The sequence below is a fragment of the Pristis pectinata genome, chromosome 9, assembly GCF_009764475.1.
Source record: "Pristis pectinata isolate sPriPec2 chromosome 9, sPriPec2.1.pri, whole genome shotgun sequence".
In the NCBI taxonomy this organism is placed as follows: domain Eukaryota; kingdom Metazoa; phylum Chordata; class Chondrichthyes; order Rhinopristiformes; family Pristidae; genus Pristis; species Pristis pectinata.
The window spans coordinates 63,401,919-63,427,434 of record NC_067413.1 but is presented as its reverse complement, the minus strand read 5'-3'; the positions used below and the strand labels follow the sequence as shown (position 1 = coordinate 63,427,434).

The following is a 25,516-nucleotide window of genomic DNA, read 5'->3' as shown; positions in this document are numbered from 1 at the left end:
AAAAGAGTGTGAAAGTGCCTTTTTGAACAACTGAAATTTTTGGGAAACTATTGACGTAAGATGATATCTGATTTCCTGAATCAGTAAGTCCTTGATTGGAGGACTTATTCTAGTAAAGGATTTTTATTTCATTCCACATTATGAAATGTTTATGCTGCTAAGGACGGCACAATGGTGCAGCTGCTAGAGCTGTTGTCTCACAGCTTCAGTGACCCCCACTGCTGACCTCTGTGACCGCTTGGCTTTCCCCCGGGTGCTCTGGTTTCATCCAGCTACTGTAAATTGCCCTTTGTGTGTAGGTGAGTGTAGTGATGGTGGTAGAATCTGGGGCAGTTGATGGGAATGTGGGGAGAATAAAATGGGATTAGTGTAGGATTAGTGTAAATGAATGATTGATGGTCAGTATTAACGATGGACTGAAGGGCCTGTTTCTGTGCTGTATGGAACTGAATCTAAAAGAATGTCACTGGATGGAAGAAAGGGGAGGCTGTTAGATAAGATACAAAATAGTCTGTTGTGAAATTTCTTTTTGAAAGCTCTTTGCAGCATGATAATTGTGCATTATCCTCTGGTCAAATCCTGATTTATGCTTTGTATCAAATTAGCTAACTTCACTGTCACTGGTTGCTGATTGTCATTGGCTGCAGAAGTGACGCCATCTCCAATTGAATAGAGGGACAACAATGGTCCAGATGCACATCAAGAATGGCCACTTAAATGACAGCTGAGGCCTAGAAACTAAACCCAGCAAGAACTGGCATCTTCGTAACAGAGAATAGCATAGAATCTCAATTTTTTGCTATTACTAAAGATATCTTTGATTGTGATAGAAAGTGTGGTGGTACCAAATGAAAGGAGCATTGTATGCTGCATGAGTTAGATGAAGTAATGCAAAGGTAAAAGAGTTTAAAGATAGAACATAAGAATAGAATAGGAATAATGATTAGGCTCAAAAATGTTCTATTTTTTAGATGATGTGGCCTCATTTGCTCTATTAGATTAATTATTTTGTTTCTCTGTAAAATATTACATCAGAAGTTTAACTGAGCAGAAATATATACCATTACATTTATAAGTTGAGTCAATTGTTGGCAAGTTCAATTATTGTCAGTGACCCTGTTAGAACTGATTTATATTCAGCAGGTGATTGATGTATTCTTCAAAAGACAAGTTATTCACAATCAATTATTTGGAATTTTAATGTATTTTAATATTATTTCCTTCTTGCCATGTTCTTGCTGTGGCTGTATATGTAGACTTTATAACCCACATGATATTGAAGTTGCAGATCTGCAGATTTCTGTTTTTGGGTTCTTTAGGGTTCCCATAATTTATGGGTGGCACAGTGACATAGTAGGTAGAGCTGTACAGTGCCAGAGACCCAGGTTCAACCCTGGGTGCTGTCTCCGTGGAGTTTGCACATTTTTTCTGTGACTAGGTGGGTTTCCTCTGGATGCTCCGGTTTCCTCCCACTTTCTAAAGATGTGCACATTAATAGGGTAATTGGCCATGGTTAATTGCCCACAGTATGTAGATGAGTGGTAGAATCCAGGGGTGGGGTGGGTGTGGGAAGAGTTGATGAGAATGTGGGCAGAATAAGAATGAAATTAATGTAGGATTAGTGTAAAAGGGTGGTCGACACAAACTTGATGGGCCAGAGGGCCTGTTTCTATGTTGTATCTTTTTATGACTCCATCTATGATTCTATAACATTCTCATGGATTACAAATGCTTGCTGTATTGGATCTTAGTGCAACTATGTTACAGCTGGGAATGTGTAAAACATATCTGTTTTCCAGGACATAATCCATTCCATAAAGGTGCCTGGTATACATCTCACTCAACATTAGATCAAGCAATTTTCAAGAGCCTCTGGGGTCTCTCTAAATGAAGCACATGTTTTAGGCCTGTATTGCCATGTTAGCTGCTCTTGAGCTAAATAAGGACTGTCTGCTGCCACATTTGTCCCCATCCTGTTGTCCCACTGCTACCACTGCTAAAATAAATCCCTTGGTAATAAATGAGCTGACTTCAGAACTACAATAGGTGCAAATACTCGCTAACAAATAGTGAATACAGCCTAAAACTCAGTTGAAGGGAACTTTGGGCCTCTTGGTTAAGTCATGGATAACCCAAGCCCCATGAGCATTGGGCAATAAAGCAGGATGGGCAATTACCAATTTTCACCCTTATTTCACTCTGAGCTTTTTGGAAGATTTTATTGTCAGCATACTAGCCAAGGAACTGGAATAGAAAAACCCTTCTTCTCTATGCATAAGTTGCATTTATGAATTGTTTTGTACATGGTCTTAAGTATGTGCAGCTTTTTCTTGCAGAAGTCCCACCCAGCAGGAAAATGAACCAAGCATTACCTGATTCACCCTAATTACTTCCCTGTCACATCTCATGCATGTTGTGATGTCATCAACATGGGTGATGTGTGCTGCTGCTGCCACGCAGCTCAAGTGAGCTGGGCTTTGTCTTGACCTCTGGTGCTGACTGTGTTGAGTTTGCATGTCCTCCCTGTGATCACGCTGGTTTTTCCTGAGTGTTCCAGTTTCCTCCCACATCCCAAAGAGATGTTGGTTGGTAGGTTAATTGGTAACTGTAAATTACCCCACATAGAATTGTGGGGGGAGAGGGATGGGTAAGTTGAATGACACATGACAGAGAATAGGTTACAGGGTGGGGGGGGGGGAATGGGATTGATGGGAATACTCCAAAAGCTGGCATGACTTGATGGGCTGAATAGCCTCCATCTCTGCCATGAGAAAAGATGAAACAGAAATTGAATCAAAAACTTGTGACATGACCTTTGTTTATCACACACAATGAAGCAAAGAGCTTATCATGTCAGGAACCATTTGTGATTTAAAGGGCCCATGCTGGGATTTTATAAGAACTGATTGCCTTTCTGATGAAGGCTCCTGGATCTTCATGTTTCCAGCATTTTCTCTTTTTATGCCCAATATTGGTTTGCATTGCTCCCTCTTGCAGATAGACAGCACTGATAAAGATCACCTTTATCCTTATTAGAGCTGTGATGCCACTAGCTACTGCAATCCATGAACCTGGTGATCACTGGTGGAAGCCCGATTGTAGCACAGGACCTGATCGTGACACTCCACAGTGTGGGACGGCCTCATCAACTCCATGGTGCCATTTAACACCTGCTCCCCTTGATTTAATACCCCATATCTATTTCCACAATTCCCAGCAATTTCCCTCAATCCTATTGCAGCTTGTGTAGCAGCCATGGAGAGTTCACTTTAATAGTGCTTATGTTTCCACTGGGCAGTATGGGAATGAGGTGGCAGCTGCGAGCTCAGCAAACAGCTGCATATCTCAATATGAAAACCGAGTTCTACTGATTCTGAAAGGGAGAATAACTACATTCGTTATCAATTAAAATGAGGATGTCCCAATTTTGGGATTTTTTTGGTGGATAAAATCCAGTTTCTGGGCAATCATTCTTTAAATGATCTCAGGAACTGGCTATAATGATATATTTACATAAATGAAATGTAAGTCACATATGCAGCATCACAAGTTTAAATGTGATATCAGAATCAGGTTTATTATCACTGACATATGTCACGAAATTTGTTGTTTTATGGCAGCAGTGCAGTGCAAGACATAAAAATTACGGAGTTACAAAAATAAATAAATAGTGCAAAAGAGGAATAATGAGGTAGTGTTCATGGGTTCATGGACTGTTCGGAAATATGATGGTGGAGGGGAATAACCTGTTCCTGAAACATTGAATATGGGTCTTCAGGCTCCTGTATCTCCTCCCCGATTGTAGTAACATGAAGAGGACATGTCCTGGGTGGTGAGGGTCCTTAATGATGCGTGCCACCTGCTTGATGCACAGCTTCTTGAAGATGTCCTTGATGGCGGGCAAGATTATGCCCATAATGTTACTGGCTGAGTCTACAACCCTCTGCAGTCTCTTGTGATCCTGTGCATTGGAGCCTCCATACCGGGCAGTGATGCAACCAGTCAGAATGCTCTTCATTGTACATCTATAGAAATTTGCAAGAAGTCCTTGGTGACATACCAAATCTCTTCAAACTCCTGATGAAGTAGACCCACCGGCGTGCCGTCTTTGTGATTGCGTCAATGTTTTGGGCCCAAGATAGATCCTCTGAGATGTTGATGCCCAGGAACTTAAAGCTATTCACCCTTTCCACTGCTGACCTCTCAATGAGGGCTGGTGTGTGTTCTCCAGACTTCCCTGAAGTCCACAATCAATTCCTTGGTCTTGCTGACATTGAGTGTGAGGTTGTTGTTGCAACACCACTCAACCAGCCGATCTATGTCACTTCTGTATGCCTCCTAGTCACCATCTGAGGTTCCGCCAACAACAGTGGTGTCATTGGTGAATTTATAGATGGCGTTTGAGCTGTGCCTAGCCACACAGTCATGAGTGTAGAGAGAGTGGAGCAATGGGCTAAGCACGCATCCTTGAGGTGCGCCTGTATTGCTTGTCAGTGAGGAGGAGGTGTTACTACTGATCTGCACTGACTGTGGTCTCCCGATAAGGAAGTTGAGGATCCATTTGCAGAGGGAGGTACAGAGGCCCAGGTTTTGAAGCTTGTTGATTAGTACTGAGCTGTAATCAACAAACAGCAGCCTAACATACGTTTTGCTGTTGTCTAATAAATATCATAAGTAAAAGACCTGGGAGTAGATTTTTTATTGGTTATCTCCCAATCACTGTTGTAATGCCTTTGCAAACCTCACAGACAATGTTTTCCCTGCTTTCTGCCAAAGCTACAGTGAAAGATTGGGAGCACCTCCATGGAAATTCTACCCCTTGACTTTAACAAAACATACATAAGAGCAGTGAATATAGAGCATGCCTCTCCTAACAATTTTCAACTGGCTTGTTTTCAATTCTGTTTCACCTCAGACCATCCTGTGGTTCCCAACTTAATGTGTCCTGGTCGTTCCTTCTCTCTCATTTCTCACTGGCTTAAATAATCCATTATATTTTGAACTGTCAGTAATGCACTCTAATGCATTTTTGTTTCCTTTGTCTATTCCAGTTTAGAATTAAATGATCCATACATTGGTGCCATCATTCACACTATCAAAATATTACCTTTCCAACTAAATTGCTGTATCAATGCTGTGTGGAAGTCAGAGATGGAATCCATTTTCTAGGAACCTGAAATTCGGAACTGGATAGCCATCTTAGAATTTTCCCAATTTCAGACCATAAGTACAGATAACCCCTGCGTTATGGGGGGGTGGGGGTGGGGGGGGTGGTTTGTGTTCCAAGAAAATTGTATGTTTCATGACTTTCCATACTGTGAAGCTGTGTCATCTGCTCGTGTCAAGAAACACGAGTTAAAATAAATACATTTTGTGTTTATTTATTTACTTTTCTTCCCCACATAAACTCTTGAGAGCAAATTTTATTCCATATCTCAAATTTCTGGACAGTGATTTGTGAATTCTGTTAGGCCATATTTCTGTAACCTGAACGGCCAATACACAGGGGCCGACTGTAGATAAGAAAATAAGAAAACAGGAGCAGGTATAAGCCATTCGGCCCCTCAAGCCTGCCCCACCATTCAGATATAATCATGCCTGACTTTCCTTAGACCTCCTCTTCTCTATTGTGCCAATTCCTCATAGCTGTTAATTCCTTGATCTTTTAATAATTATCTACATCCTCTTTAAAGACCTCCAAACGATCTAACCTCCACAACCTTCCAGGTAACAGAGTTCCAGTGATTCACCACGTTTTGTGAGAAGTAATATTTATACAGAGCCGTTTTGGCTCCTAACCAGCTATAACAACTGCAACTTACTGGAATTTTCCTTATACTTTATTGATAATTTTAAAGATAAATTGTAGAGAGTGTATGCTACTGCACACTCTACTCAACTTGGGAGATACAACTTGCCTCCCATTTGGGTGTACAGTTATCAATCAGTTGGCCAACAGGTAACTGATAAACATGGTATACAGGAACTCACTACAAAGTTCCCGGGTTTACACTATAAAACATGCAATCAAATGCTACAGCAGGAAAGGAAAGAGTTCATAACAATGTGAACAAGAATAAAGAATAAATAGGCAATTAAAATGTGTAAAGAGCTACATTTAGACATGTCTAACTACAAAACTTCCATCTCAACACTTTAATTTGACATCAAGAAATAATATTTAATAATGTCTGCCATGATCAACTTTCATTGGAAAACAGTTTGCATAGCATTAGTAACCTCTGAGAAAACTTTTCCAATATATTCCTAGTTTTTCCTCAGAACTAGCTCCATGCCTGAGCGAGTAATATATAGCAGTGGTTAAATGAAGAAGTACATCTCAATGAGTAAATTTACATCCTGGTCTGCTACTTAGACATGGTGACAAAATTCATATTTTTTTTAACTTGACTGATTGTGCAATGGGATTGGTAGGACTGGGAAAGAAATGGTGTGGAATTTTCATTCTGCTGATTACAAGTTTGTGACTGTCCCCTATCCCCCCTACCCTCCTTTCCACTTACTGAAAAATCTGAGACTTTAGGACTGGACATAAATGATAACATTCACTATCTAGCTTCAGAGCCAAGAAAGAACAAACTATTGCAGGTCTGTATATTAAACAAAACTGTATAAATTCCCATTTATACAGTTTTGTTTAATAAAAAGATAAAAGTAACCAAAACCGTATGTGACAGTACTTGAAGATTTAATCTATTACAAGGAGCCACCAGCAACTAACTAACATAAACATCAGCAACCTTGTTAATCAAGCTGTAGAGAGTACAATTTCTGTGAAAAAGCTATGCTGTAGGCTTGGCACATAATCACACTAATAGCGAGTTTTGACTTTGTTTTCATTAAAATGTTTTAAGTACAGTGAGCTATACCATTTTGATCACTATCCTAGCATATATGTATATTTGCGATTGAGCCCCGGTTATAAGTTAGTGGGGTTTGTACATTTTCGAAACTATCCTGTCTTGTGTTCTTCTCCTGAGTTTGGGCTCAGTAGGTTGGCTGCAGGGATCAAAGCACAGCACAACATGTACTTCATTTTTTTTCCACTTGTCCAAATCTGTCATTCATTTATTTTCCCAATGTGCCAGATTGTCATGTCCATCTAAGTGAGTAAAATCAAAAATCAATATCAGTTCAATCGTAATTGAGAGGCTTTTTTTGGTTGAAGACTGAATAAAGATTTTTGTGCATTAGCTTTTTAAAATTGCTCTACAATTCTACAAAGTTAACCCCCCATTCAGATTGCACTTTGTAAAGGAGATGATTAATGCTGCCAAGATTAACGATTGCATTGTCATTTCTTGTACCCCAAGTGCTTACTCTTTTTTTTAATGGGTTATACAGTGAGCCATTCAGCATGTGATACTGCCTTATCTTGGATTCTGCATTGAAAGGTAGGGAGCAGTCAGCAAGTACTGGGCTGCAGGAAGATGATATAGAGTTCTTATATATCATGTTGCAAAAACTTTAGCACAGATGTGACTAAAATTAATCACCCTTTTGCCTTTTGTTTCTAGTAGTCTGTGATGTATGTACATTATCTAAGCTATAAATGGAGGATTTGCTTTTCTGCTTGGAGGATTTATTGCACTAATAATGATTATTAACATATTTATTATAAATGTTAAAGCAAAATCTTGCCCTGCACAATTTATCCTCTATGAATACTACTTGCATGTGATGTACACCATTGAATAAAATGCTACTTAGTCAGCTAGGTGTCCAGTACATCTTCCTTCCAATTAGCTCCTAAAACCACTGGAGTGGATAAATTGGGATTAAAGTTTTGGGAGATGGAGGCTGGTGATTTGGGGACAGGGAGGCTGAAGATTTTACAGGAGGACTGGCCATACAGCATTGGAGGAAGAGTGATTGAGATGACTACTATTATTGAAGGATGGGGGGGTGTGGTGGAATGGGGAGATCGATGATGGGGAACAATATATGTTGCTTTTCTTAGGGCTCTGTTTCTTAATTATACTTTAAAACTCAGATCTGTAGTTTACATTTTCAGACTACAGACTGCCAAGTGATACAATGTGTGTTTAATACACAAAATATTCTTCTTATTAGGCAGACTGTCAGAAGAAAGGATAACTTGCTTCCAGTTGAATTTTGTGGGTTGTGGGGTGAGTGAAGAGGCCATTGTGAGAACCACAGATTATTCCACAGATGAGTCATGAGGTACCTGACAGGGTGGGTAGTTTGTGAAGTGGTGCGTTCTTTCTGGTGTTTATACAGGGTTTTTCTATACTCCCACAATGCATAGACTCATGGTTCTGAAAACCATCCCAAATGTTCTCCACTTTGAGTAGTCATGGGCCAAGGATGTCCACAATCAGTGGGGATGTTCCCATTTTTCAATAAGGCTTTGTAACCACATCTGGTGGACTGTCTCCTCATTGAAGGAAGGATGTTAATTGTTTGAAAACAGTTCAGGGAAGATTCACTGAACAATACGTGAAATGGGCAGAATGTCTTATAAGGAAAGTTGGACGGGTTAAGAATGGGAGGGGACTTGATGGAAACATGATGGTCTTGACAGAGTGGACGTGGAGAGGATGCTTCCTCCTGTATCTGAATTCAGAAGTGGCAGTCTGGGTATGCCGAGCCCCAAAAAATTTGGTCCACTAGCCTTCATTCATTTCCTTGAAGTTGCATTTACTGACTGTATTTTGAAGCCTTGTAAAGAAGTCATCAATAGGGTCACCCAGTTCCTGCCTCAGGCTTTGGGACTCACTTATGTGGATCTGGTGATTCAGCCTCAGCTTGAAGTATGTGCTGGACTCACTTACCTCCCAGCTGCTGAAAAAATAGAACTCTTCCTCTCCCATCCACGAAAGGGTTCAGCTGACCCTTTTCACTACTCATGCCTTTCAAGAAACTGTTGCATGTCAGTTTATATCTTTGCTTAAATTTTGCAAAAGCCCCAACAACATCCTTAGCCTCCCAGTTCATCAGAGGTGGAGCAGTGCAGTCATCGAGCCATCTTTTACATACTTCATCTACCTAATCATGCAGGTTAATGTTTTTTTAAAATCAAATTTAGTATTCACATCATTCACTTGCAGTTAAATTTTACTCATTTCACTACTTCCACCATGTTGTGTCTTTTTGTTCTCTGACTGCAGTTTCTTAACTATATTTTAAGATTCAAATTTGTCACTATGTATGTTGAGTGATACAACGTGCACCTTCTGCATAGAATACAGTGCACCAGTTGAGTGACGAGGTACAGAAAGAACAAATCTGTGCCAATACCAATTTTGATCGATTTTCATTCTTGCAGTAATATCACCAACAACATCATGAGGACAGTTTTGTAAATGCATGATGAAGGAACCAATAATATGCAGGGAGGGGTTATGGGGGGTGGGGTGGGGAGGGCTGCAAATAAAGGGATGGATTGGAGATCAAGGTGCTTGCGTGGGATAGTGGACTGCAGTGCTGGGGAAACAATGACGTTAGGTAGGGTTCTCACTTTCCTAAAGGTCTCCCACTGCAGGAGTAAGTCTATGTTTTCTTGGAAGTGTTCCAGGATGGGCGGCCCAGAACAACTTGTTCCAAGTTACTCTGTAACAATCCAAAAGGACTAATACAAGAAGAATGACTTCATCCCATGTGACCATGACACTGAAATCATATTTTGTCCATGAGCACGGGGGTTGCAAGGGTGACTTATGGCCATAACTGCCCAGCTGAATTTCACAGTTGGCTTGATTTGATCTTGGGATGGTTGCAGAAGCAATGAACCCAGAGTGAAATTGATTTTCAATTACACAGCACTGAAAATAATCAGCAGAATGTGATTCATTTCCTAAATGGATGTTTCTAATGATGTGTTAGAAACATCATAACTTGCCTTTTTTTCTTTACTAATGTTACTTGATCTCCTCTAACTATTTAGTGCTATCTATTTTTATTTGGGATTTCCAGCATTTGTTGTTAATTCATACACCCTGATAGCTAGCCAAGTACTTGATATAACAAGAAGGTCATTAAAGCCAAGAATCAATTTGTTATTTTCTGAAATCCTTCTAATCCTAGGTCTGATTGCCCATCTCACCGCCATATACTCTTGCTTGTACAAACCACAATATGCAGCATACCTTTGATTGTATATTCAACAAGCATTATGAAGGAATGAGCCAACATCATCTCAATTTGTCTGCTGGTGTGCTGGATTGAGTTTTTTATGGCAAGTGTTGAAAATAAGAATGTTGCATAGTGTAGTTTGTACAAGCAAGTATATGTAGAAGTAAGATAGGTATCAGGCCTGAGAATAACAAATTGATGGAAAATGATAGGAAAGATTCAAGCGTTTAGATTAAAGCCTCAGAGGGCTGTAATTTGATTGTGGAATTACAAGTTAATTGTATGTAAATTAATATACAAGTGTGCCTGATGATGAAAACAATTGGACCATTAAATTTACACCACAGTACTCCAAAGAAAATATTCACAGTTTAACCACAACCATTGACATTCTTAATGAGTTAACAATAAAATAATATTATACTCAGATTCAACATCTACATTTTCACTATCATCACAAAGAAAATAACAGTTCAGGTAATTCTGAGAAAAATTACACCTGCAAATAATATATAATTTTGACCAACGTTATAGCAATTTGGAATTTGAGCATGGAGTGGTTGAAAGGGATGAGAGATGTCATTGACTAAATGCATTTATGGATTTGTTATGTTGCCAATACAACATTTCAGTGATAGTTAGACATGATTGAAGATATCAATGAACACAATGGGAAAAATGAAAGATGCTCCCAGTGCTTCAGAGCAGATGAGGAAGCATGAGGAACTTCTGGATGCCTCTACAGCTCTTCACAGGATGGATTATTTTTGATAAATGTGAGAAGAATGTTGTTGAGTGGATGTTGAGGAGGAGTTGGAGGTAAGGAGAGAAAAATTGGAGAAGTCTTAAAGTGGCTTGTTCCTCAAATATTTGGGGAATATGGTTTTAGCCCAAGTTCATCCCGAAGTATCTATATGAGGCACTGCCTCAAGAAGGCAACATCTTTTATCAAAGATCACCACCATCCAGGCCATGCTGTCTTCTTGCAGCTACCATTGGGCAGGAGGTACAGAAGCCTGAAGTCCTACACCACCAGCTTCAAGAAAGCTACTTCCCTTCAACCATTCAGTTCTTGAACCAACCTGTAAAACCCTGATTACTACCTCAGTATAGTAACACTATGATCACTTTGCTCTACAATGAACTTTGGTTTTATTGTTCTAATGGTGTTCTTTCTTGTATAATGTTTGTGTAATTTGTTTTTCTTGTGAACATTGTGTGTTTGATGCTGTGTGCCTGTGATGCTGCTGCAAGTAACTTTTTCACTGCACCTATGCATACATGCACTTGTGCATATGACAATAAACTTGACTTTGACAGAATGATTACGAAGAATATAAGTGACCAATGCCATGGTTAAAACTCTATGCTCCCAATCCTGGTTCAGGTCAGCCTGTACTCCCTCATACTTCCCCTCCCTTCAATTTTTGCTCTGATTCAAATAATGTCAAATGCAATGAAAGTAACAGAGAGAAAAGGTAGAGTATAACAGCTAGAAAATCACAGAGAAAAGAGTAATGAGGAGCACTATAAAGCAGCTCCTCAAAACAACTCATTGCTAATGATGGAGATAGTTTCATTTTGAATTAGAAAATAGACGAACAATTCATCCTCATCTATTATACTTAACATGCACATCTACTAGTGACTGTGTACATTTTTATGCTTCATGGGTGTATTCAATTAAATATATAAAATCAAAATCAGACCAAAATACAAACAATGGGAGATGAAAGCTTTCTCATCTTATTGTTTACAACAGAATGGTGGCAACAAGCCAAGTCCAATGAATAAACAAGTAAACCTGATTTGGGAAGTAATCAGTTCAGGGATAGAAGAGTAACAGAAAGTCATTCTCTATCCAGTAACAGGCAGCTGTTATGCTTTATTATTGAGCAGCTCCAACGCTTTGGGATTGCTTGCACACCATGGAATTGTGAGTATTTTACAACTGATAACTCAGCCTAGGTATCTGAAGACAGCATAGATTCCAGAAATTCCATCTTTTATTACGATATAGAAGGAGGCCAATTGGACCATTGAGTCTATGATCATTGAGTCTATGACCATCGAGTCACAGAGCAATTCCAATCCCCCACTAATTTTCTCTGTAACCTATTCTCCCTACATCTTGTCCCCAATCTACTCTCCCCAGATTTGACCACTTAGCTATACTTTGGGACAATGTACAGTATCCAAGTCTTTGGGACAGCTTCTTGCTTCCAACCCAGCCAATAAAAGAATTAACTAATGAAATCTCCCCCCAATTTGTCAGTTTGCTGGTGGAGGTAAACATAGGACACGCACCTAGGAACTCTGATGCACCCAAATGGGTGCATGGAAGGGCACAGCAAGAGGGCACCAGCAATTATTTCAGCCAATGGCCTCTGCTGAAAACCTTTGTCATTTACTTTTAAGTTTCTGCTAATGCAACATCTCACTGGCTACCTGTTTAAAATGCATTTTTGAAAATTGAACACCAAGAAATATGTAAACTTTTAATCTTTTAGAATCATAGACTGCTGGAGGACAGAAACAGAATGTTTAGCTCATCATGCGACTCCTACTTGGATCTTTCCTTCTTCATCCCTACAATGTTAATTAAACATATTTAAGCAGAACCCATAAATGAAACAATTTAAATTTAGGGGTTTTGTGTAAAATTTCCTCCAATCTTGAATAAATGGTTACTTCTACCCTTATGAGTTTCTCAAAATGAGAAAACAATCATTGCCAGAGCCCCCATGAACTTCATGCTGAAGGACAATATAATAGTAGCATTTCATTTTGGAGCTGGACTGTAGTAGTTATAAGGGCTCTAATTTGCATATGCAAATAAGCTTTCCTTAGGAATTGGTAAAATTGCCTTATGTTTGTCCTTAATATGGCAGATGCCAGATTTCCAGTTGGAATTGAACACCTGCTCCTTATTCACCATTTTAGGGCCTTAGGAGGTCAAGTGGCATCTGAAAAAGTTCACTACATTGTCCAACTAAACCTTCAAAGTGTTAATTGCCTTTGGTTTTCTTTTCACGTCACAATTTAGAGAACAGATTTTTGTATATCCAGTTTTCCCAGAATGTTGTTTTCACCCATTGAACTGAGCCCAACCCCAACCATTTTCTCTTGCCTTCACTTTGGTGGAAGTTAGGCAGTGGAATGGGCAAACCAATGGGGAAATTCACCCATGGATAAACAAGTCAACATTAGGTAAATGTTACATAATAAGCAGTTTTATGTTTGTTTCCCATGTAGGCTAGAGTTTGTTACCACTTGTGGATTTTCTACATAGACTTACTTTCTTCAGGAAGGGTATTTTCTTGTTCTTCCTTTTCCATCTGTTGACACCAGGCATCCATGCGCTCCTTTTCAGCTTGAAGCAATTTCATAAACCATCGTCCGTCCCTTTGACACACCGACCTCTGGCCTGCTTCTACTTCAGCCTCTGATGTAGAGTTGATCCAGGGTTCAGGGGGTGGCAGAAAAGAAGGATCAAAATTTGAGTCAAAGGCATTCTCTTGTGCACTGGCCTGCAAGTGGTTGCCCTCTGGTCCAAGAAAGCTAGGTGTGGATGTGCTTGCATCTTTGGAGTGCTGCCTTAGTAATGGACTTGAAACTACTTCCTGGGGTCCCATTGAACTTTCAGAATTCTCCTTATAATCCAGATCAGCCTGTACTGCTGCTGTCACACTGTTTGACCGTGTAAATCTTCGAAAACTACAAGAGAATAATAATTGTTATAACAAAACAGTTTGAGGGAAATTTGTTGCAATTTCATGTAGCTGTAAGATAAAAATGTACCATAGATGATAACAGCATTCTAGTCCTAAGATGATTCAGTGGTTCAATGCACTGGCAATGTTGAGCTACACAAGGTAGGAACATCCCAGATTATTGGATTCTCAGTTGCTGCAGAGGTAAGTACTATTGCTCACATTGGTCAAACAACTGGTCATCTAGACTCCTGTTTTTGACTGTTTTCCTCCAATATGGAATGGATGTGGAAAAGGCAGGGTGAGGCTTAGTTGTGATGCCAACCCACTGTATCTCAAGGGGAGGAATGGGGTAGTGTCTCGAGCAGGGGTTTAACTGCCCTACTTCCCCTGCTCAGGATAGAAATAGGAGCCACCCTAGTGTACCAGCCCAGCACCATATATCCTGCTTGATATGGGGTAGTGTTTGATGTAGATGATGATCTCAATGAAATGTACAAAATACTTAAGGGGTTTGACACGGTAGATGTGGTGTTGATGCTGGAGTGTCTGGAATAAGTGGTTAAGGAGTCAGTCATTCAAAATAGAGATGAGAAAAACATAGAACAGTACTGCACAGGAACAGGCCCTTCAGCCCATGATGTCTGTGCCAAACATTATGCCAAATTAGACTAAATCTCTCCTGCCTGCACATGATCCATATCCCTCCGTTCTCTACATATTCACGTATCTATCTAAATGCCACTATCATATCTGCTTCCACCACTACCTCTGGCAGCCCGTTCCAGGCACCTACCATTCACTGTGTAAAACACTTACCCCACACATTTCCTTTAACCATAGAACAGTACAGCACAATACAGGCCCTTCGGCCCACCATGTTGTGCCACGCCTAATACTATCTAACCCCTTCCTCCCACATATCCCCCTATTTTAAATTCCTCCATATGCTTATCTAACAATCTCTTGAATTTGACTAATGTACCTGCCTCCACCACTACCCCAGGCAGCGCATTCCATGCCCCAACGACTCTCTGGGTAAAAAACCTCCCTCTGATATCTCCCTTGAACTTCCCACCCATTACTTTAAAGCCATGCCCTCTTGTATTGAGCATTGGTGCCCTGGGAAAGAGGCGTTGGCTGTCTACTCTATCTATTCCTCTTAATATTTTGTATACCTCTATCATGTCTTCCCTCATCCTCCTCCTCTCCAAAGAGTAAAGCCCTAGCACCCTTAGTCTTTCCTCATAATCCATACTCTCCAAACCAGACAACATCCTGGTACATCTCCTCTGCACCCTTTCCAACGCTTCCACATCCTTCCTATAATGAGGCAGCCAGAACTGGACACAATACTCCAAGTGTGGTCTAACCAGAGTTTTGTAGAGCTGCATCATTACCTCGCGTCTCTTAAAATCAATTCCACGATTTATGAAAGCTAACATCCCATAAGCTTCCTTAACTACCCTATCCACCTGTGAGGCAACTTTCAGTGATCTGTGGCTATGAACCCCCAGATCCCTCTGCTCCTCCACACTACCCAGAATCCTGCCAGTCACCTTGTACTCCACCTTGGAGTTTGTCCTTCCAAAGTGTACCACCTCACACTTCTCCGGATTGAACTCCATCTGCCACTTGTCAGCCCAGCTCTGTATCCTATCAATATCCCTCTGCAAGCTTCGACAGTCCTCCACACTATCCACAACACCACCGACCTTTGTGTCATCTGCAAACTTGCTAACCACCCTTCTACCCCCTCATCCAAGTCATTAATAAATATCACGAAAAGTAGAGGTCCCAGAACTGATCCTTCTGGGACACCGCTAGTCACAACCCTCCAATCTGAAGGCACTCCCTCCACCACAACCCTCTGCTTTCTACAGGCAAGCCAATTCTGAATCCACACGGCCAAGACTCCATGGATCCCATGCCCTCTGACCTTCTGAAGAAGCCTACCATGTGGAACCTTGTCAAATGCCTTACTAAAATCCATGTAGACCATATCCACTACACTACCCTCATCAATCTTCCTGATCACCTCCTCAAAGAATCCTATCAGGCTTCTGAGACATGATCTTCCCTTCACAAATCCATGCTGGCTGTCCCTAATCAGTCCATGATTCTCTAAATGCTCATAGATCCTACCTCTAAGAATCCTTTCCAAGAGCTTGCCCACCACAGACGTAAGGCTCACTGGTCTGTAATTCCCTGGACTATCCCTACTACCTTTTTTGAATAAGGGGACAACACTTGCCACCCTCCATTCCTCTGGTACCATTCCCATGGACAACGAGGACTCAAAGATCCTAGCCAATGGTTCAGTAATCTCCTCCCTCACCTCTTGGAGCAGCCTGTGGAATATTCTGTCAGGCCCTAGGGACTTATCTGTCCTAATATTTTCTAACAGCTCCAACACATTCTCTCTCTTGATATCTACATGCTCTAGAACATTAACCTTACCAACACTGTCCTCAGCGTCATCAAGACCCCTCTCCTTGGTGAATACTGAAGAGAAGTATTCATTGAGAACTTCACCCACTTCCACAGCTTCCAGGCACATCTTCCCACCTTTGTCTCTAATCGGTCCTACCTTCACTCTTGTCATCCTTCTGCCCTTCACATAAGTGAAAAAAGCCTTGGGATTTTCCTTAACCCTACTCACCAAAGCCTTTTCATGACCCCTTCTTGCTCTCCTCAGCCCCTTCTTAAGTTCATTCCTTGCTACCCTATATTCCTCATGAGCCCTATTTGATCCTTGCTGCCTACACTTTATGTATGCTGCCTTCTTCCTCCTAACTAGTTGTTGTTCCACCTCTCTTGTCACCCATGGTTCCTTCACCCTGCCATTCTTTATCTGCCTCCCCGGGACAAATTTATCCCTAACATCCTGCAAGAGATCCCTGAACAACGACCACATCCCCATAGTACATTTTGCTTCAAAACCTTACCCTCTCTCACCTTAAATGCACGTCTTCTAATATTTGACATTTCTATCCTGGGAAAAAGATTGTGACCACGTACTATATCTATGCCTCTCATCAGTTCTATCAGGTCTCCTCTCTGTCTCCTATGCTCCAGAGAAAATAACCCAAATTTGTCCAACCTGTTCTAATAGGTCATACCCTCTAATCCAGGCAGCATCCTCGTAAATCTCTTCTGTACTCTTTCCAAAGCCTCCACATCCTTCCTGTAATGGTGTGACCAGAAATGCACACAATATTCCAAGTTTTTGTTCAGCCAGAAGGCAGCAAATCTTTGGAATTCTGTATGCAAGAGGGTAACGGAAGTGTGAGACAGAGATTGATAATGTTTTTTGGATATGAAGGGAATCAAAGGTCATGGGGTGCGAAAGTAGAAGATCAGTTATGATATGTGAAAGGCAGAGCAGGGAAGAGGGCCAATTGGCCTATTGCTGCTTCAGTTTTTTATGTTGTTATGTTCATTCCATGTGAGCAGATATTTTTCCTGAGTAGGGAGGTTTGGGTGAGATAATGAGCTGAAATTCTTTGTAGTTTGAACATTTGTGAAACTAAACCTGAGGAGCAATTAAGAAATGTATTGATTCAGCTGAGTATGTTAGACAGTAGGAGACAGTAATGAAGAATAGCGGTAGTTCTAATGTGAGCTCATAAGTAATATTGTAAAAACATCACAGATGCTGGGTAGAGAAGGGTGCTGCAGCAGGGCAAGAAGAGAGAAAGTTATAATAGCTTGGTTGATTAGTTAGTTAGGTGTTGCTTATTGAAGGTCTGCAGTTGGGACTAGGGGAGGAATCACACAGCCATCATAAATTATTAGAACATAGAATGTAGAACAGTGCAGCACTGGAAAAGGCCCTTCGGCCCACGATGTTGTGCCAAACTAACTACATTAGTAATCAAATGCCTAACCAAACTAATCCCTTCTGCCTACACAGTGTTCATCTCCCTCCATTTTCTGCACATTCATGTGCCTATCTAAGAGCCTCTTGAATGCTTCTATCGTACTTGCCTCCACCACCATCCCTGGCAGCATATTCCAAAAGACAGAACAATTATTGGCCAGCATGTACTTTTATAAGCTGGACATTTGATCTGGATTTCCAACCTGTTCCTTCAGCTTCATGTAGAGTTAAGAAATTTCTTTTATTATGTGAAAATATACATTTTAATGCTTACCTTTTTTATTACAACATTCCACTTTGGGAAAAACTTAATTTTGGTCTAACAATAGTATGCCTTGGGCAAAAAGACCAATGAGGTTCAACCAGAGACATTGTAACACAATTGGTGGGTGACATACAGCTAATTTTATATAAGATTTAAAAATAAATTAATCATTTACCACACTACTGCATTGCAACTGGTGCTCATGACAAATGTCACTTATAGAATAGATTTTTGCATTGCCTTTGGAATTCTTAAGGATGTTGAAGTGAAATATTGCAATTTTTGTCAATAAAATCAGAATCCAAATATGTGTAGCCTATTTTCGGTAAGGTATAATTCAGTGGAGGAAGTCAAGAGGAGCTGTCAAGAGAAGACTTGTTAAGAGAAGACAAGTCATATCCAACCATAAGAAATTATAAATTCAAACATGACATCACAATGGGCCAAGACATCTTTCACACATAGCAAATCATTTACACTGAAAAACAAACAGAACTATTCTAATAAAGCAACAGTTATTATAATTATTATTTTGAAACATAAAACCAAATTGTAATAAATCTGGCAATTAAAAGTATTGCACTTTAGTCAGTCAGGGTTGCATGATTAAAATTGCTGCAAAATTATTTTAAAGCCAATTATTACACTGGGTATCTATAACCATATGAAATAATGATTACTTGGAATGTTTTCAGAAACAAAAGGATAAGAATTGAAAGGAACATGAAAAATCAAAACATTGATTTACATGTAAATGTTCAACCTATTCAATTTTATGGCATTTCAGATGCAGGTAAGAATGGAAATTTATCATATGGTGCCTGCTTATTGCCAAGCAAATATAACATCCAAAAGAACCTCATCTTTGTACAGCACAATTAAAACTGTATTTTGTTTTGTTTATCAGCTCTCTGTTGTCCCATACCCAGCACACAGATGGTGGAATTGTTGTATAAAAGCATTTAATGGGGCTGTAGAGTGAGCAACAGACATAATATGGAGAGAACAATTTGTACAAAGACAAAAAACTTGTAGTGACTGTATCAGAAATTTATCACCTTTCAACTTTTTTTTAATAAATTCAAGTCACTAAACTAAAAGTTATATCCGCCAATAAAATTGCATCAAATTACATTTTACATATTATAAATGCTCCATGAGTAATGGCAATTATGGCTGTTTCATTTGCTATGTCTCAAATCTCTTTTAATCAGCACTCTCTCATCAGGAAAATATATACCATTTAACTATTTAATATGTTTCACAATGTACGTACAATAAAGAATATGAAAATGTTACAGATCAACTTCATGTTTAATTATATAAATTCTGTTTATGTAAATAAATGTGAAAAATCACAAAGTGAGCTCTGTCAAATGAGAATGAGGCAAATGCTAAACTGTAACCTCGAGTTAACTTTCTATTACTCCCCCTGTGAACTTTTCACCAGACATAAATATTCTCCCTGGAATACTGCTTCTATCTTACAGATGGATAGATTGAAAGCATGGAGCTCTTTTACAACTATCTGCAGTGTAAATACAGGGGCTCCTCAAATTATGAATGACCTGATATGGAAATCTGATTTTATGCAAATTCTCCCATACATTTTTAAAGCATTTTCCTAGCTGGTAATTATAATACCGGCCCTCCTTGGGTTATGAATGCCCGACTTACGGACACCCATAAATATGAACGAATGTTTAGAAGACTGGCGGGATGGATGGGGATGGATTTGCTGGCTGCTGCAGGCTGCAGGCATCTTCTGCAGGGTGGGAATTGAGCATGTCTGTGTGCCTCCTCTCCCTCCTACCCCCAAGCTGCAACATTCAGGGGTCGAATCGAGCTGAGTGGAGCTGGGAGTGCCGAGCGGACTCATTCACAGAGTCAGTGAGGCTGGCTAGCGGTCACTCTTCCCATGCCTGCTCAATCTCCTCTGCTGTTTCTGTGATCCTCTCCCACACCCTGTTTTTGCTCATTTCCCATTTACGAAAAAGTTGGGTTAAGAACAGTTCCCGGGAATGGAACCCTATTGTAACCGGGGACTTCCTGTAATAAAATGTTTCATGGTATTCATTAAGAACTGGATACGGTACATACGGTATTCCATTAGTTTAATTATGGATAGTATTAGGGTGATTATTCAATGAAATGAATGAATTAAAACATGTGTACGTAGAGCAATACATTATGGGTAGCTATAGAAAACAAATGTTTCTGAATTACGGAGAAATCGGCTTAAAGACAGTTCTCAAGATCCCTTACATAACCTGAAAACTGCCTGTACCAGGCAGGCATTTGCTACCGCACATTCTTCTGACAGGTTTGCAGAATGGGGTGGACTTAGAGTGACACCACAATAACTCCTGTGATGCCTCAGTGTGAATACAGACCATGTGGTATGGTGAGTCATAGCAGGTGGGAGCTAATCAATTCAGTCTAGCACCTCCCTCAAGTTTTATCCGCTGGTCCTGGGTGGCACAATAAATGTGCATGCTTTTCAATTGTGCCTAAAGCTTTGGGTATTGGTGGCCACTTCAATATTAGTCTAGCTCACCCATCTGGGTCCACTAGAATTTCTCTGCGCTCCTATACAAACAGATGTTCTGCTTGTTTTTGCCCATAGCTTCAGCAGCAGCAGGGCAGTCACATCTGCAATGAACAACATAAATGGTGAGAACAGAAGGCGATAAATTATCAATGAAATCCTGTGACCTGATTCGTTTACTAAGTGATCCAATTGAATAACATTTCTTTGCAGTATGCAGAAAGATTGTCCAAGATGTTTAATTTGCATTCACTTGCATGTAAATGTAATGGCCTAGAAATTCCAGTGTTTTTAAGGATGTTCTAGACAGTTGTAGCAGCTGTGTGCCAATGCTTCTGCTTCTGCAACCAATGAAAGTGAAAAGGCATTGTAATTTTACAGAGACAAAAAGGTGTCACCTGGAACTCTGTCCAGGGGAGGTCAGAAATTAAGGGTTTCCAAGGTGGACAGGGGTTGGTGGTGGTGGAACTCAAAGCCTTGCCTGGGGCTCATGGACACAGTCAGAAGGAGAAGTAAGTGGGATCATTGTGTAGGGGCAACTGGGAGTGTTATGGCAGCAATTTGGTGGATGGGAAAGGGTTTGAGGAAGGCATTGAATGAAAGGTTAGATGGAGTGGGTGCTGGCATGATGGGGGCGGGGCAGGGGGGGTTGATATTAAAAGATAAAAGGTAAGCTTGGAACTTACCTTAGCTGGGCACCAATCTGGCAATGTACAATGAGGGCATTGTCCTTGAAGTGCCCAATGATGGTTATTGCTAATTTCCCCCACAATGCTTCAAAATGGCTGCTGCATGGGGAGTGACATAACTTAGTGCATATCTGACTTAGAAGTACAAGCAGGAAGCATACCGGGAAACTATTCAGCTGAATGTCCAGAATGATAGCAAATGACCCAGAGAAGGTCACTTTTGCATTTCACTCTGTGCTAAGTACATTTTCAATTGTTTTCTGCGGAACTGAACAGCACCTACTACATAATCTAATTTCGAGGCATATTTATTCTTAAACAGCTTTAATGTGTGAGAACTTAACAAAAAAAAACTTGCCTGACTGGAAATGTTTCATTGTAAACAAATTTTGTTAATAAGCAACTGTGTGGCTTAGCACTAGAAGGTCACAACATCCATAATCTTACCCTCTGCAGTTGAGCTCATTGTGAGCATCTAGTTTTAGTTCTTTCAGCATGTAGTTGGAATATTTTAGATTTAAAGTATGGTTTTATATTGTTTGTTTCAAATCAAAAATTATGAAGACAGAAAAATTAAACTGCTGTAGTAATATGGGAAGATGAATAAAATAAGCAGACAATCTAGAGGAAAACAGCAATCATGCAGTTAAAATTCTTGTTTAGCTTTTTTATTCAAAGAGCAACCATACACCAAATATGCTGCGGTGTATTATGGTTCATCGGTTAAAAACACTTAACAAATTAATTAAAACAGTGGCATCTTTAGAAAACTGTTCCCCAGTTTCAAAACATCTATTTTGTTTTCAATCACATTTAACATCACTTTCATGTGTAGAATTCCACAAAGTGGCTGAGACATTTCACAGAATGAGTATGGATAAAATAAAATGCTAGAGGTAAACATTCTGAGATAATTTAACAAACTGGATGATATACTTTCCTGGATGTATGCGTTGTGATGAAGCAAATGACGTTCCTCATCCATTGTTATAACTGGATACTACCCACAGAGCTATCAAGGACCATTGGAGCTCAGAGATTCATTTTGTAATCAGGAAGTTTAATTTCCAGTATGTGAATTAAATTGTGTGAAACATTACAGAAACTGACTTACCACTTCTCTGTCTCCACTTGAATTCCTACTGACTGGAATTTGTTTGTATGTGTATCTGCTAAAGTTAATTGTTCTGGGCCATCAACCTAGAAGAAGAAAAAAAGAGAATAAAAGAGAAAGAAGAATGCTGTCTGTCATTCGACTTCGATTAAACCTACACTTTGGAAAATATGTGCATATTCTTGAGACTAATTTGCACTATTTCAGAAAAAAATGTTTTTTTGTTGATTTGGGACAAGGAAGAAAAGTGTTGCAACACAACCAACACATAAATAAGCAAACAAAAACATCGTTCACCTCAATATACAATTTAAATTAGTATTGATAGTACGGCTTCAAAGGGATGGGTTTTAAAAACTGTAAATGCGTGCCTTTTAAGTGGTTGAAATACAATAGTAAAATATATGTTAGGAATTTAAGGTGGTAAGGGAAAACTAGGTTTGATTTATCACTGTGATCTTTGGCAAATAATGTAACAATTAAGCTATATATGTGCAACATGTACAATTGATCAGGAGCACATTCAACAGTTAGCTTTATATTAACATTTACAGGAGAACATGACTTTGTTGTAAGGAATCTCAACTGCAAAGTAAATATCCCAGATGATTATGACTTCATTCACATACAAAAGCTAATTGCCTTGGAATGAATCCAGGATTGTGTACATGGAGACCTGAAGTCATTCTAAAATATCCAGACAGCCAAAAGCTTGCTGTGGTGATGTAATATTTCAGATTGTTCATGCCCTATTTAACTGAACAAATGACAGAACTTTGAATGTATTGAATAGACCCCACTTAGCACATCCAAACATCTCCTTGGTCACTGATCATGCAAAGTCACAGCTACGTTCGTGTTATCTACGTAAGCAAATCTACATCTCAAACAAAAGCACTGAACTAGTACAAAAATGTGGCAGGACTTTTCAGTTAGTGTGCAATTCTAAGCACTTTGATTCAAATGCTGGAGTTTAAAAGTGATGTATCATGGCAAGCCTTAAATCACCATGCTACTGGCTCCAGAATACTGTTTAAAATATTTAAAGGTGTGGAGAACGAGCAAGGGAAATGGATTAGAGTTAAGTGGCTTAGTTGAATAGTCAGCATGAGGGCAAAATCTTGAAATATCCTATTAAATAGTTTCAATATATGATCTGGAGTAGTTTAAGAATGCCTACCTCTGGGTTTTCAATGAAGCACAAAGATGTCTACAAAATGAGAATAAATATTTTAAAACTTTATAAAAGCTAGATTACCTGAACAGTTTCCTTCTATGCTAAAATTTCTATGATTTATATTTAAACATGGAGTAAATTCATCAGATAGCATTTACGTCAATATAGTATATTCCTCTATTGGGTAATGGAACCACAGAAATAGTCTTATATAAACATAGATTCAAGATCCTGACTGTATACAGTGGCATGCAAAAGTCTGGGCACCCCTGGTCAAAATTTCTGTTACTGTGAATAGTTAAGTGAGTAGAAGATGAACTGATCTCCAAAAGTCATAAAGTTAAAGATGAAACATTCTTTTCAACATTTTAAGCAAGATTAGTATATTATTTTTGTTTTGTACAATTTTAGAGTGAAAAAAGGAAAGAAGTACCATGCAAAAGTTTGGGCACCCCAAGAGATTTGAGCTCTCAGATAACTTTTACCAAGGTCTCAGACCTTCAATAGCTTGTTAGGGCTATGGCTTGTTCACAGTCATCGTTTGGAAAGGCCAGGTGATGCAAATTTCAAAGCTTTATAAATAACCTGACTCCTCAAGCCTTGTCCCAACAATCAGCAGCCATGGGCTCCTCTAAGCAGCTGCCTAGCACTCTGAAAATTAAAATAAATGATGCCCACAAAGCAGGAGAAGGCTATAAGAAGATAGTGAAGCGTTTTCAGGTAGCCGTTTCCTCAGTTCGTAATGTAATTAAGAAATGGCAGTTAACAGGAACGGTGGAGGTCAAGTTGAGGTCTGGAAGACCAAGAAAACTTTCCGAGAGAACTGCTCGTAGGATTGCTAGAAAAGCAAATCAAAACCTCCGTTTGACTGCAAAAGACGTTCAGGAAGATTTAGCAGACTCTGGAGTGGTGGTGCACTGTTCCACTGTGCAGCGACACCTGCACAAATATGACCTTCATGGAAGAGTCGTAAGAAGGAAACCTTTCCTGCATCCTCACCACAAAATTCAGCGTCAGAAGTTTGCAAAGGAACATCTAAACAAGCCTGATGCATTTTGGAAACAAGTCCTGTGGACTGATGAAGTTAAAATAGAACTTTTTGGTCGCAATGAGCAAAGGTATGTTTGGAGAAAAAAGGGTGCAGAATTTCATGAAAAGAACACCTCTCCAACTGTTAAGCACGGGGGTGGATCGATCATGCATTGGGCTTGTGTTGCAGCCAGTGGCACAGGGAACATTTCACTGGTAGAGGGAAGAATGAATTCAATTAAATACCAGCAAATTCTGGAAGCAAACATCACACCATCTGTAAAAAAGCTGAAGGTGAAAAGAGGATGGTTTCCACAACAGGATAACGATCCTAAACACCCTTAAAATCCACAATGGACCACCTCAAGAGGCACAAGCTGAAGGCTTTGCCATGGCCCTCACAGCCCCCGACCTAAACATCATCGAAAATCTGTGGACAGACCTCAAAAGAGCAGTGCATGCAAGACGGCCCAAGAATCTCACAGAACCAGAAGCCTTTTGCAAGGAAGAATGGGTGAAAATCCCCCAAACAAGAATTGAAAGACTCTTAGCTGGCTACAGAAAGCGTTTACAAGCTGTGATACTTGCCAAAGGGGGTGTTACTAAGTACTGACCATGCAGGGTGCCCAAAATTTTGCTTCGGGCCCTTTTCCTTTTTTGTTATTTTGAAACTGTAAAAGATGGAAATAAAAAAGTAATCTTGCTTAAAATATTAAAGAAATGTGTCATCTTTAACTTTATGCCTTTTGGAAATCAGGTCATCTTTTACTCGCTTAGCTATTCACAGTAACAGAACTTTTGACCAAGGGTGCCCAAACTTTTGCATGCCACTGTAAAGGCTAGATTTTCTGCACGATTGGCTCTGAACGCATGAGTAACCTAGCATGTCTTTCCTCGTTCCTTTGACTGAGTGACTGGAATCTTCATTGAGGTTATCTGGAGAAGGTTTGATGAGTTCATGCTAGGCTACAGGCTGAGGCAT

The 25,516-nt window shown here is 39.8% G+C and overlaps 1 protein-coding gene across 4 annotated transcripts in view; it reads right to left on the bottom strand.

Annotated features, from left to right (window-relative positions):
- dlgap1a (discs, large (Drosophila) homolog-associated protein 1a) overlaps window positions 1-25,516 on the bottom strand; it is a 161,405-nt gene that overhangs the window by 20,850 nt on the left and 115,039 nt on the right. For 3 of the 4 annotated variants that reach the window (XM_052022955.1, XM_052022958.1, XM_052022956.1), the window contains 2 exons: window positions 22,329-22,414; window positions 13,415-13,833 (listed from right to left, as the gene is read on the bottom strand). In XM_052022955.1, coding sequence (XP_051878915.1) covers window positions 13,415-13,833; window positions 22,329-22,414 — 505 coding nt within the window. Of the gene's footprint in view, window positions 1-13,414; window positions 13,834-22,328; window positions 22,415-22,616; window positions 22,626-25,516 lie in introns of all 4 variants that reach the window. The other variant, XM_052022957.1, reaches the window with a different exon arrangement.